A 12,672-nucleotide genomic window follows, 5' to 3' on the forward strand; every position below is an offset into this window, starting at 1 on the left:
ATATGTTATATGTTAGCATGATATGTTGTATGTGATAGTAGTAGAGTTCGGTTGTTAGGACCGAAGGGTAGTCAGACATCCCAGATACGTCTGACAGTATGTGATGATATGTATGCATGTTGGCTTGTTATGTTATATGCGATAGAGGTAGTAAGAGGGGACTAGTCCCCGAGTTCGGTTGTTAGGACCGAAGGGTAGTTCAGGCGCCCCAGATATGTCTGATAATATGTTTATGTTATGTTATATGTGATATTAGTAGTAGGGGTGAAATAGTCCCCGAGGTTCGGTTGTTAGGACCGAAGGGTAGTCGGTACCCCAGAATGGCTCGACATTAGTAGGTCAACACCCCAGAATGGCCGCATGGGTAGGTCGGCACCCGAGAATGGCCGTACAGGGTAGGTCGGGCACCCCAAAAATGTCTGGCAGTATGTACGTGATATGATTGTATGGTATGTGGTACGATGGGGGAACTCACTAAGCTTCGTGCTTACAGTTTTCAGTTTTGGTTTCAGGTACCTCTTCAGCGAAGGGGAAGGAGCTGGCGCGGTAGCGGCACATCATACACACACACATTGGTTTTCCACATTACGAGATGTTCTGGGATTGTACTCTAACATTATTATTATTTTCATGTTTTGGGTTTTCAGACTCGAGATATGTTTTATGAAATGATATGATCGGATGATGTTTTACTACAAATATTTTACAAACCACTTATTTTAATTGAAATTTTTGGGCGTGAAAATTGGGTCGTTACAATGAAGCTATGGAAGTCTTGAAAGACATACACGAAGGGGATTGTGGAAACCATACCAGGGGCTGACTCTTATGTTCCAAAGTGTTAAGAACGGGATACTACTGACCAACCATGAAGAAAGATGTTTTCTTACATGCTCAGAAATGTGATGGTTGTCAAAGACATAGAAACATCCTTCACTAACCGGCAGAACCGTTACATCCCATCATCTCACCTTGGCCATTCACGAAGTGGGGAACGGACATAGTTGGTAAATTGCCTAAGGCACCTGGAGGAAAGGTTTTTATGCTAGTCATGACATACTATTTCTCAAAATGGATAGAAGTTAAGGATTTTGTTCAAATAAGAGATAAAGAGGTAGTCTCATTCATCAAGAGAAACATCCTCACCATATTCGGGATCCCTGTTGAAATCATATGTGACAACGTTCATAAGAAAAATAACACATGACTTCTGCACTAGTTGGGGAATTAAAATGATAATGTCCACCTCATTTCATCCTTAAGCTAATGGACAAGCAGTCTAGCAACAAGATCATAGTCAATAACCTGAATAAGAAATTAGGTGAAAAGAAGGGAAAATGGGTTGAAGAACTTCCTTTCATTCTGCGGGTAGATAGAACCACTACTAAAACGGAAACATGACAAACCCCATACTCCTTGGTGTTTGGAGCAGAATCCATGATCCATACAGAAGTAGTGATCCCAGCGACAAGATACAAACTCCAAACTCAAGACAAAAACGATAGGATCATAGTTGATGATCTTGACACCATTGATGAAATAAGGGATCTCGCCAAGACCTGTATTGCAGCTCACCAACAAAGGATTGTTAAATCCTACAATAGGAATATTAAGATCTAAAGACTCCAAGTAGGTGAATTGGTTGTAGGAAAAACATTCCAAAACACCAAGGATCTTAAAGATGATAAGCTAGCACCTAAATGGGAAGGCCCCCATCTCATTGATTTAGAAGCAGGAAAGGGGGCATATTGGTTGGCTGCTATAAAAGGAAACCTCTTGCCAAGGTCATGGAATACAATACATCTCAGGCATATTTCATGTAAGTCAAATTCATGATATTTCATTATGGAAAAGACAAGGTACGCAACCACTCCCTACCTTCACCTTTCCCTTTTTATTAAATTTCTCTCTTTAAGATCATTACTAACTTAATTATCGGAGGGGCATTATCCAGGATAACGCTCTCCCTATGCTAATATTTATTTTCAACATGCAGAAATTCAAGGATCCTAGCCGCTACGAATAGAGACTGATCATCTCTCCTCCGATCAAGGGTACTTAATCCTCTCTAAGGTATAAAGAGTTGATAACCTCTTTCATATGTGTTTATATTTCTACACCTCTCTTGGACGCACGATATCTAACTATGGGATGTGAATTAGGGGATCATTTCACACCTTAGTGACTAGGCAAACCTCTTATTTCTTAAGATATGTTAAGATCCTAAACTTTAATTTACGGTTTATAACATTGTCATGTTATCTTAAGTTGGGATCTTCCCCACAATATCTTAAGTTGGGGTCTTCCCCATAATATCTTAAGTTGGGATCTCCCCCAGAATTTCTTAAGTTGGGATCTCCCCCGGAATATCCTAAGTTGGGATTTTTCCCAAAATATCTTAAGTTGGAATATTCCCCAGGATACGTTAAAGTTAGGATATTCCAAAGAATATCATAAATTAGGATTTTTCCCAGTAAAACTCCAACTTGGGTCTCCAACCAATGAATTACTATGTTGGAACTTTCCCAATATTACTTGAATTCTAAAGCTATGGGCATGTTAAGAAAAATTCTCCTAATAATTGGATCAGAATCCTAAAGAATAAGTTCAAAAAAGTAGTTATAGGTCTAATGGAAATCAAAAGAAGAAGTTTGCATCAGGTTCTATTCATCCTTATCTTTTGATGAAAAGACTTCCCTACCCTTTTGATCAAAATTTATCTTCTCAAATCTCATGATCCTAACTATATCAAGATCCTGATCAAATAGCTCAGATCTTTAGGATCCCAAAGATTTTTGCAAACCCTAAGATTCTTAGGATCCAAATCGTCTAAGAAGCTTTATAAAAACATGTTGCAACGGCGTCAACCTCACAAGAAAAAAGAGATAAACCAAAGCATTAAAATAAAAGGGGTTGCCCACTAACCCCACATAAAAATATTGTTTTACATACCAAAATCTCAAAATGTTTTTAAACTAATCAAACCTAATCATATACTTGATCACCCTACTTGGGGTCTTTTATGTCTTCTTCTTCTTCTCTTCCTCCTCCTTCTTCTTCTTCTCTTCTTCTTCCTCTTCTTTCTTATTCATCTCTGTAGGATCCTGATCAGAGTTAAAAGGCTTGCCAGTGATTTCAGTTAGGGTTTCATGCCAAGCTTCCACATTCTAGGATCATGCATTCTCCACGTCCTCCACCAACTTGATATTTACCTCCCAGATGGCCTCAACGACACTTCTTCTGAGTTCGGAAATCACCTCATTGATTTCCAGAGCGTGCTCTTCCTCTCTGTGCTTTCTCTTTGCTCAGCTTCTCCACCTTCTGCACAGGATCCTTGTTGATCCCATCTTGCTCCTTTAAGGCATGCTCTGCCCATTCCGCTCTAATCCTTATATCTTCAGTAGATCGAGAGACATGATCAGCAACCTGTGGAAGATCATGACAAGTAAACAATAGTATAGTAGAAATGAGCTTGAAAATACTTACAAATTGCGAGAAGGAGATTAGCTTCAACAGTGCCTCCTCTACTCCAAGGTTCTTTAGGCCAAGGTTTGTGGTTCCTGCCGACTTCCTCTTTTTAGATCCTGGAGTCTTGACGGTCAGGTATATCGATGTCCTCTTTGGAGGGAGAGAGGATGAGGCCTTTTCCTTCTTAATAACGAGTTGGCCAGTGGATATTGCGAAATCAATGTCAGCAAGAGAGAACAGTGTTCTAGAGCATGTAGACTTGGATCTTGCGCAAAGAAACTTAATCAGATCAGGATCCTTCAAATAAAATAGACGATCGAAGGATCTCACCTGTCGATATAAGTCGCATATAAACTCTCTTGGAAGTTGGGTGGCTCAAACTTTAAGGATCTGTCGGTCTTGAGTAAATCAAAGAAATTGCCAATCTTCACCTTTGTATCCTCAGCGGTAGGAACGATATCATCAAACTTAAAAGATGCATCAAAACAAATAAAATAAGAAAGCATAAATTCTAGGATTCTTAATATAACAAATAAGATCCTACCCTTTTTTATCCAGGTTTTTGGCAGGAGATCCCTGCCGAGGATAGAGTCACGCCTCACAAAAAAAATATTTTTATTTCCAAGTGTTGTCATTGTGTTTTAGTTTCAGGATAAGAGGTGATTTATTAATTTTGACTTCGATCAGGAAACGGGAATTCCCAAAAGTTGAAAGATCGTAGACATAGGCCAACTCTGCTAGACTTATGTCTAGATCATTTGGTCGATTCAATCAATCAATACAAGACAGGATCCTCCAAATTACAGGCATGGCTTGGATGTATGAAATTTTGGTGACTTTGAAAAACTCAGAAATGATACCGGAAAAAGGGTATGACAAACTCAAAGAAAATGGGTATTCAGGAAGGCAAACCCAAGAAGGAGAGACAAAGTATGGTTGATCCTTGGCATCAAAAGGATTGAAGATGACATCAGATAAAAAAGCGCCAACCATTTTTAAAGACTCAATATCGTTGTCATCAAAAGATCAAGTCTCATCGTAAGATGGTATCTTTTGATCAACGAAGTCTTTGTCAGAAGGAACAATAATGTTATCACAAGAATGGAGCATCTTATTTCCCATGATCAATGACTAAGAAAATTAAGAAGAAAAGATCAGGAAAGAGTACCTTTAAAGACAATCGATAATGTTTCAAAGAAAGCTGGAACAAGTAAAAAAGATCAGGAACCCAAGCACCCTATTTTGTGAAGATCACAGAAGAAAGAGAAATGATTTCATAGATAATTATGCCTACATTAACGGTTAGAATTCTATCCGTTAGAATTTAAATTTCTCTATCTATTAGGATTCTGGAATCCTTATTTTCATTTTCATTTTTGTTTTAAGTATATGATGAAATTATACTCTTTTAAATATCATGAATTAATCCAAAACATTTTACAGGTATAATTTGGGGGCAATTAATTAGGGTCAAGATCTTCAATCCTATCCACGATCCCAAATCTCAAAGAAATCTAAGCATCCCGAAATATATGTCAGGATCCTGACTATCATGATTATTATTTCCTAACAATATTAACGGGTATATTTCTTATTTATTCCTTACTTATGCATAAATAGTCAATTAAAGATTCCTTAAGTCCGAAGAATCATCTCAAACAGGCTTAAGACCCGGGAATACCATGTCAAAACAATGTGCAAATACTTGTTCAAGAGGATCCCAAAAATATCGGACTTTTAGTTATTAGGGTTAGACTATAAATGCACATGTACTCTTCACACTAAGGACACAACTAGTATTACTAAAGCATTCATACTTGTATTCTGGTCATCATTTCTGTAATTTTTGTTCTAATCAATAAAATCAAATGAGGCAGTTGATCATTATCACCAACAAAGGTTTTATGTCAAAGATCCCATCAAGGATCAAGAGCTTTCCTTGTAAACCACTTTTTTCATTTTAATCTTAATTCGATTCTTGTAATAGCTACAACACCACAACCTCTCATATAACTTGGTTGATTTTCATGTGATTGATTTTTGCCCAAAACAATATACACACCCATTATAAGACAATGCTTAGTTCTCCTATCCGACCAATGTGGGATCAAGGATCTCCTTCTCGTATCTCTCCTTCTACATGGTCTGACGTCCCTGCCGAATGCATAAACCTCGTTTTCCTAACTCTAATACCCTTTGTAACATCCCCAAAGTCACGTACCATAATATTGTCCGCTTTGATCTACCCAATATCGAAACTTCACAGAGAGGTAATGTTTTGGTTATCACACATCAACCAGGTAAGAGAACTAAGCATTATCTTATAAGAGGTATGGATACCTACCTATCACAATGAGTTTTAAATTCTAGTGGGACAACAAATATCATAAGAACTCTAAAGTTAAGCATGTCATGGCGAGAGCAATTTCAATATTAGCGACCCTTGAGAAGTTTCCGTGTCGAGTGGCCCAAGCAGACAATATTGATCTTTGTAATGTATTAGAAAGTTAAGTTTTCCGTTAACTTGAACCGATTAAATGATGGAATAAGTTTTAGTAACTAGTCAATCTCCATTTAAGAAAACAAATTCATTTAAATGTTTGAAGACTACGTTAGCCAAAGAATATCAAAGTTCATATTCTAAGGACTTGTCGGTTCAAATTTATTAAATATCAAATTGGAGGCATTATCAGTTCACAGTTCTCTCGGTTATTAAAAACAAGAGGGAGTTGTAACTGTCAAACCGGAGCACTTATCAGTTTATGGTTCTCTTAGTGGTTAACAAAAGAGGAAATCTTGTAAACTTGGACTGATATTAATTTGATAGTTGTCGAACATAAGTTACTCCATCAACTCTTCCCATGATCTTCAGAGTAAGGATTAACTACCTAATATCCAAAAGTACACATAGATCATAGCAATCGAGTGTAACTGGATTTTATGTGTATGAAATTCAAACTAAAGAGCTTTAAGTTTTATGAATTTGTTAAATTGACTCTTCGCATATATTTTGTAATTTGATTTTGCTTTAGGGGTGTCATTTTAAAATTTTTAACCATTAAACCGGGTATTATCAATTCATGGTTCTCTCTGGTTGTTTGAAAAAAGAAACTCGTGTAAACGTCAATTGATATTTATCAATTTGATGATTGTCAAACATAAGTAACTCTCTCAACACTTTCCGTGATCTTTAGTGTGAGGATTAACTTCTTTATATCCTAAAGCACACATCATACATACTTATAAAGTTAGCCTTTTTTTCTTGAATCTTATGCATTTGATACCCCCATTTTTAACTTCCTCAAACCACATTCATTTGAAACTCCCCTTTTTAACTAATGCTACTCAAAAGTTTTCTTAATTATGATTTAACACTCAAAAGTTTTATAACTTATATTATGTTTAATTAGCATTTAGTGAAAAGTTTACTATAAAAAGACCAATCTTTTGTGTCTTTTGTGTTATATGAAATCTTACATGTAAGAAGGATTTGAAGATATTGTAATTCAAAAGTTTTCATATAGTTGAAGTATTAATGATCAAAATATGATGATTTGAAAAATGGGTAATATGATTTTTTCTTTCAACCAAAACAAATGAAGCTTTTCTATTCTTTCTTTATATTCAGTTTCTCATTTAATCTTTATATGTCATTTGTGTGTATTACTCAATCTTAAATGTGACTCTCCAAACATCAATGTTTTGCTTGGAATATCTTTCTGATTCTTCTTTTTCAAGAAAAATATTCTGATTGCAGGTTAGTGAAGAATTGTCATCAAGTTTCTATGGTTGAATGGTGTTAAATGAAGAAAGAATATTCATAAAATGGATATAGGTTTTTTTTGTTTGAGCAAAGTTGACGAATGTTAGTTTTATCTTTTGATTTAAATGTATGTTTATGTAACATCTTTATTTATATATTCAACCACACAATGCTCTTATTTATTTGATTGTAGTTTTTCTATTTTGATTATGTTTATTTTCTATTATTTTTTTTTGTTGGGTTATCCTACACAACATATTTAAAAATATTTAAAAGATAACATAATTTTGAACATTTGATATGTAATTATGATAGACTTATCATGATATGTTCTTCATAGGAAAATAATTAATCCATATTACTACGACAAGAATTACATATGACATTTATGAATATATATATATATATATATATATATATATATATATATATATATATATATATATATATATATATAGGTTTAGGTTCTATGGAAAACAATAAACCCTAAAAAAAACCTTAAAAATCATTAAAATGCATAAAAAAATACTTAGAGATCACAAAACTTATTTTTGAATTTTTTTTATCAAAAAATCACAACTTTTAGGACAAAATGTATACGCATCTATTTATGCTATAAATTTATAATTAAATATCTTTATGTTTAATAATGGAAGGGATTAAAATTATGCATCAAAACAAATTATAATAATAATAATAATAATAATAATAATAATAATAATAATAATAATAATAATAATATATTTTCAAGTATCGCATTCAATTGAAACTCACGCTACAACTCAAGAGTTTGCTAATTTATGTATATTAATTAGTTACAACTCAAGAGTTTTTAACTTATGATTATTAATTAGTAATCACTAATAACTTTTTATTTTCCTTTCTTTTATAAGGTTGTAAATTTTTTCTCATTAAAAACATTAATGTATTTGAAGAGATTTGTGATTTAAATATGAAGAGTTAATGTAAATGTTATAATAGATGTTTTGGTGTTTTTATGTTATTAAAAGTTATAGTATTTATTTTTCATATTTTTTATTATTCGTTGTATATATATCTTTTTTAATACAAATGTTATAAAAGATGTTTTTCTATTTTTATGTTACTAAAAGTTACAGTTCATATTTTTGTTCATACGTTTCGTTAACCATTATATTATCATTCATTTTATATATAATTTACACAATTTTAAACAATTTATAAAATTATCAAATAATTGTATATATCACAATGACTTAAAAATAAAACTATAACGTTTAATAAAACTAATATGTTAACTATATGTTTGCTTTACTACTAACATTTTATTTCAAAGTAGAAATATTAAATAATAATTTGGTAAAAGTTATTATTTTAACTATATAATTTTATCCTCGCGCAACGCGTGAGGATTCGCCTAGTATAATAATATAACAGTGCATAGCTGAATTTTGTGTGTATGAATATGAACATAGAGAGCTTTAAGTTTTATCATTTATGCCTTTGTGAAGTTAATGTCTTCACATTTGTTTTCTAGTTTTTTTTTTTTTTTGAGATTGATAATAAAAGTTCAATACATATCGATTGAAGGCAAATATGCAACAAGCTGCGCCGCTAGCCTTTTCTGGATGGCGAAACCAATTCTTTTGAAAACAATATTTATGATTCTTGAAGATATGACATTAGAATGCATGACTCGTTGGACTATATTGAGGAGCTTCACCGCCTCTGGTGTAAGAAAACCAAATGTATCGAATGCAAAAGGTACAAACACATGTTGATTTTCTATACATGCATTCTCATGCTTTACAACTTTGCACGCAACGGCTTTAAAAGCGGCATGTCCAACTGTGAAACCCCCGCTCCCCAAACCAACGAGAGGAGAGACCCCAGTAAGATCCACGCACGCATGCTTCCCTCCTATCCATCCAAAGACCAAAATGTCCACTGGTCTAAGTGTGGACCTTCCATCCTGCGGGTTCATCAAAAAGTTCATTGATGCTTCTTTCTTCACAGAAATACCTGCACGCCGACAATCATCAAAGAAAACATCCCGAACCATATCATGTCTGTACTTGAAACCAAGGAGCTCTCTACAATGAACCGTGTGTTCCCCAAATGTATCCAAACATGCATTGCCGCAAACTGGGTATATCTCGTCAATTGGGAATATGGGAATCATGAGGCGGTACCGAAGGATAGTTCGGTACTCCACATGAGACATATGCTGGCCAAGACCGTCAATAAGGATAGTTAGCAGAAAATCCTGAGCATGAGGTGTCCACAGACACTCAAAGACTGTTTTCTGTCTGACATTCATGTCGAAGTCGACTTCCATATCTTGATTACGATTTAAAGATTTCTCCATGTATTTGATTATACCCATCAGTGACTTAATTCAAATTCATAATTTAATCCATGTGTCAATTTAATCTTTTAGTTAGTATTCATCTCATCCTTTTACATACAACAGCTTCTACAAACTAATTTATTTATTGATAATATCAATAACGTAGGCATAAATAACTTAGGTATTTGAAATTGGTGATCAAAACCTATAGTTGCTATTTATCATTTTCTAATAAAAATAAATGGGCATGTGACACATGTTCCATCGGTTTCATTATAATGTCGTTATATGCTTATTATAATATCTATTGAACACTTCTACCAAACATGAACATTATCTAATACAATTAACTCAAATTATCGCTAAATTTTAGGAAAATCATTTTTGTGGCCTAACCTGGTTTATTCTATTTTGACTTTTCTTATTTGGTTCGTACTTGAAACATACAGAATTTACGAATCAACTTTTAGGTTTTAACATAAATAAACCGGATTTCAAATTTGGTTGGTTGGTCTAAAATCAAAATAAACAAAGTTTACTTGCTATTGAAGGAAAACAACTTCATACAAACACTACAAAAACATTCATGCCACTTTAAAATATTTTAACAGAATAAATATAGTATATCGAGTTTCAACATTTACATCAAATCGAAAATCAATAAATGAGATTCAAAATTAAGAATCGTAAAACCAAAATATTAATTAAATCAGTTTAAGAAAATGAACATCTGGTCGTTGTAGTATAGTGGTAAGTATTCCCGCCTGTCACGCGGGTGACCCGGGTTCGATCCCCGGCAACGGCGTTTTTGACTTTTTTTTATCTTCCAACGTTGTATTTTCCAAAGACGTCGTTTTCCTCTACGGATATTTTCTGTAATTGAATCTTGCCCTGCCTTCCACTCCTCAGTTTCTTGCCGATAAAGAGACCCAAACATTCCAAATTTCAGCTTCAACCCACCAACAACACCACCTCATTCTCGATCCAATATCCACAATCCGCCACCACTAATCAACCAAATGACCACCACCGACCACCGTAACCTAAACAGCACCACCATCCACGTCATGGCATTAGACGGAATCGTGAACGTCAATTCCCTTTTCACACTCGGTCTCTTCCTTGGTCTTGCCGTTAACCCCGCCGACCCAAATTACACCCTCGTGGACTCCTCCTCCGCGACCACATGCCTCATGTCCTCCTCCACCGCCGAGAAGTTGGTCGCCTTCCATGTCTATTCTTTCAGTTCCTTCCTGTTCTCGAGCCTTATTGCTTTCGCGCTCAAACAAGCCATTAGAACAGCCAAAGATGGGGACACGCGGATTCAGGTGAGTGATGACACCATCGCTCATGTTAATTTGAGGGTCTTACGAGCTGGGATTTTGGCGTCGGCTACTGGATCGGTGTCTGGATGTTTGTTTTTGACTGCTGCGCTGGTTGATTTGGTTGAGATTAAGCTCGGAAAATTGGGTTGTTCCGATTGGTATGGTGTGGCTGCGGTTGTGCCGTTGGTAGTGTTGGTGCCTTTGGCTCTTGTTTTTTATATATGCATTGTGTTGCATGCATTCGCTACTTAGTAGCTTCATAATTGTACTCTACAAATATTTATAAGTCAAAACTCAAATCAAGAAAACGCATTGTTAAATTTTTTGATTTTATTCTTAGAATGTTAGTGAGTTATATGTTGACAAGTTACATTTTATCCCCCTTGTTCCTTTAAGTTTCGGTCAAGCGGCCATTGCAGAACACGTTTTTGCATTATTGAAACCACTGAAAAATAAAAGAATAATCTTTCAAGAAAATGGAACATTAAACCTTGATGACGGAGATTAGAAATTGTATGCATCTAATGTCAACTTTTTGGAGTTTACATATGTTGAAACCAATTTTAGATCATAATGCGAACGTTCAAGATGCGTAGTAGTCATATTTTTTAAAGTATTATTACTCATGTTTTTAATGGGCTCTCTAATAGGAGTAGTAGATGTAAAATTTCTTGGTTTCACCGGATGAAAAATCCTCTTATGTAAGACTCTTTATTATTGTTTTTTCTCGCTAGCTTCTTGTTACTATAGTTTTCCATAAAATTTAGTTGTTCAAAAAAAAGATCATAATGAGAAAACTTCAAATTGATATTATGTCGATAGAGAAATCATAGATAGAAAGTAGCGACCAAGAATTACTTTTCATCTACTAAAACCTTTTTATAATTTTAATATGTATAAATGGGTTCTCAACCGTCTACTATGGCTCCCTCCTTTTGCAAGGATAGGGGATAGAGTGGGCTCATCTTTTGGAGGATATGCTAAAACACAAAAGTATGTTGAACACCCTTGTTGATGATTTTAGTGTCACCTGACATTTGGTGTAATTGGAATTGACATGTGAGCTAAAGGGTTTATCGTTTGCACTATATATTATATGTTTGATTAATGTGAAGTGCATGTATATATAAGATCAAATTATAAGTGGTACAACAGGAAGATAGGGGTCAAGTGGGCCGCAACCCTTTGCATGGTCCTAGGGGCAGCGCTCCTAGCGGGGTCCAAGGGGCAGAGTCCCTGGCGGTAGTTTGGAGCAGCGCTCCAAAAGGTTTTCGGAAATTTGAATTAGTTTCATTATGAAAAATCTGAATTTTAGTGGGTGATTATGGTGAGCAGTGTTCTAAAAGGCGTATCATGGCGCGTGCCAAGGCATGTCGTGGCGTGAAGTGTGGTGTCGTCGTTACAAAAAGTCGCATAAGGTTGTTGTTACGCGTGTCGCGTGGCAAGGCGTGATATGGCGTGCCATGACACGTTATGGCGTGTTATGGCGCATGTTTTTTTTGTTTGAGACACGTTTTTTCTTTGCTCTTTGTTATGTATTTTCTAATCGTGGATACAAGTATTGTGTTTTTTGTTTACTTTTTGTTATTAGTTATTGATATAAGACTTCTAAAAAGTAGTTATATGTAATATAAATTTATATTTATGTGGTGATACAATTATAAATTAATACAAAATCGTCACCTTACATCACGCATTGAAAAATGTCATGACTCGTTAAGCTTAAGCCTTGGCCTTGCCGCCAGGCCACGCCTCACGTCATTTAGAACCTTGATGGTAAGATTGAT

The 12,672-nt window shown here is 34.8% G+C and overlaps 2 protein-coding genes and 1 non-coding gene across 4 annotated transcripts; 2 read left to right on the forward strand and 1 right to left on the reverse strand.

The window, feature by feature from the left end:
- Positions 1-2,890: 2,890 nt before the first annotated feature.
- LOC111907220 (uncharacterized) lies at positions 2,891-4,733 on the reverse strand. Of its 2 annotated transcripts, XM_052764085.1 has the most exons (3): positions 3,799-4,733; positions 3,487-3,733; positions 2,891-3,426 (listed from the first exon to the last, which is right to left on the reverse strand). In XM_052764085.1, the coding sequence occupies exons 1-3, from the start codon at positions 4,101-4,103 to the stop codon at positions 3,259-3,261; spliced, it is 720 nt and encodes a 239-aa protein (XP_052620045.1). In that variant the 5' UTR covers positions 4,104-4,733; the 3' UTR covers positions 2,891-3,258. The 2 variants fall into 2 exon arrangements, with proteins under 2 accessions (XP_052620045.1, XP_042758261.2); XM_042902327.2 differs by having other exon boundaries at positions 2,891-3,733.
- Positions 4,734-10,293: 5,560 nt separating this feature from the next.
- TRNAD-GUC (transfer RNA aspartic acid (anticodon GUC)) lies at positions 10,294-10,365 on the forward strand. Its single transcript has one exon. It is a non-coding gene; the product is annotated as a tRNA-Asp (tRNA).
- A 12-nt stretch (positions 10,366-10,377) lies between these two features.
- On the forward strand, positions 10,378-11,193 carry LOC111907251 (uncharacterized). The gene has a single exon (XM_023903034.3). It carries the CDS (start codon positions 10,580-10,582, stop codon positions 11,135-11,137), a length of 558 nt encoding a protein of 185 aa, XP_023758802.1. The 5' UTR covers positions 10,378-10,579; the 3' UTR covers positions 11,138-11,193.
- The last annotated feature ends 1,479 nt before the right edge of the window (positions 11,194-12,672 follow it).

This window comes from Lactuca sativa, chromosome 5 (assembly GCF_002870075.4).
Source record: "Lactuca sativa cultivar Salinas chromosome 5, Lsat_Salinas_v11, whole genome shotgun sequence".
Lineage (NCBI taxonomy): Eukaryota > Viridiplantae > Streptophyta > Magnoliopsida > Asterales > Asteraceae > Lactuca > Lactuca sativa.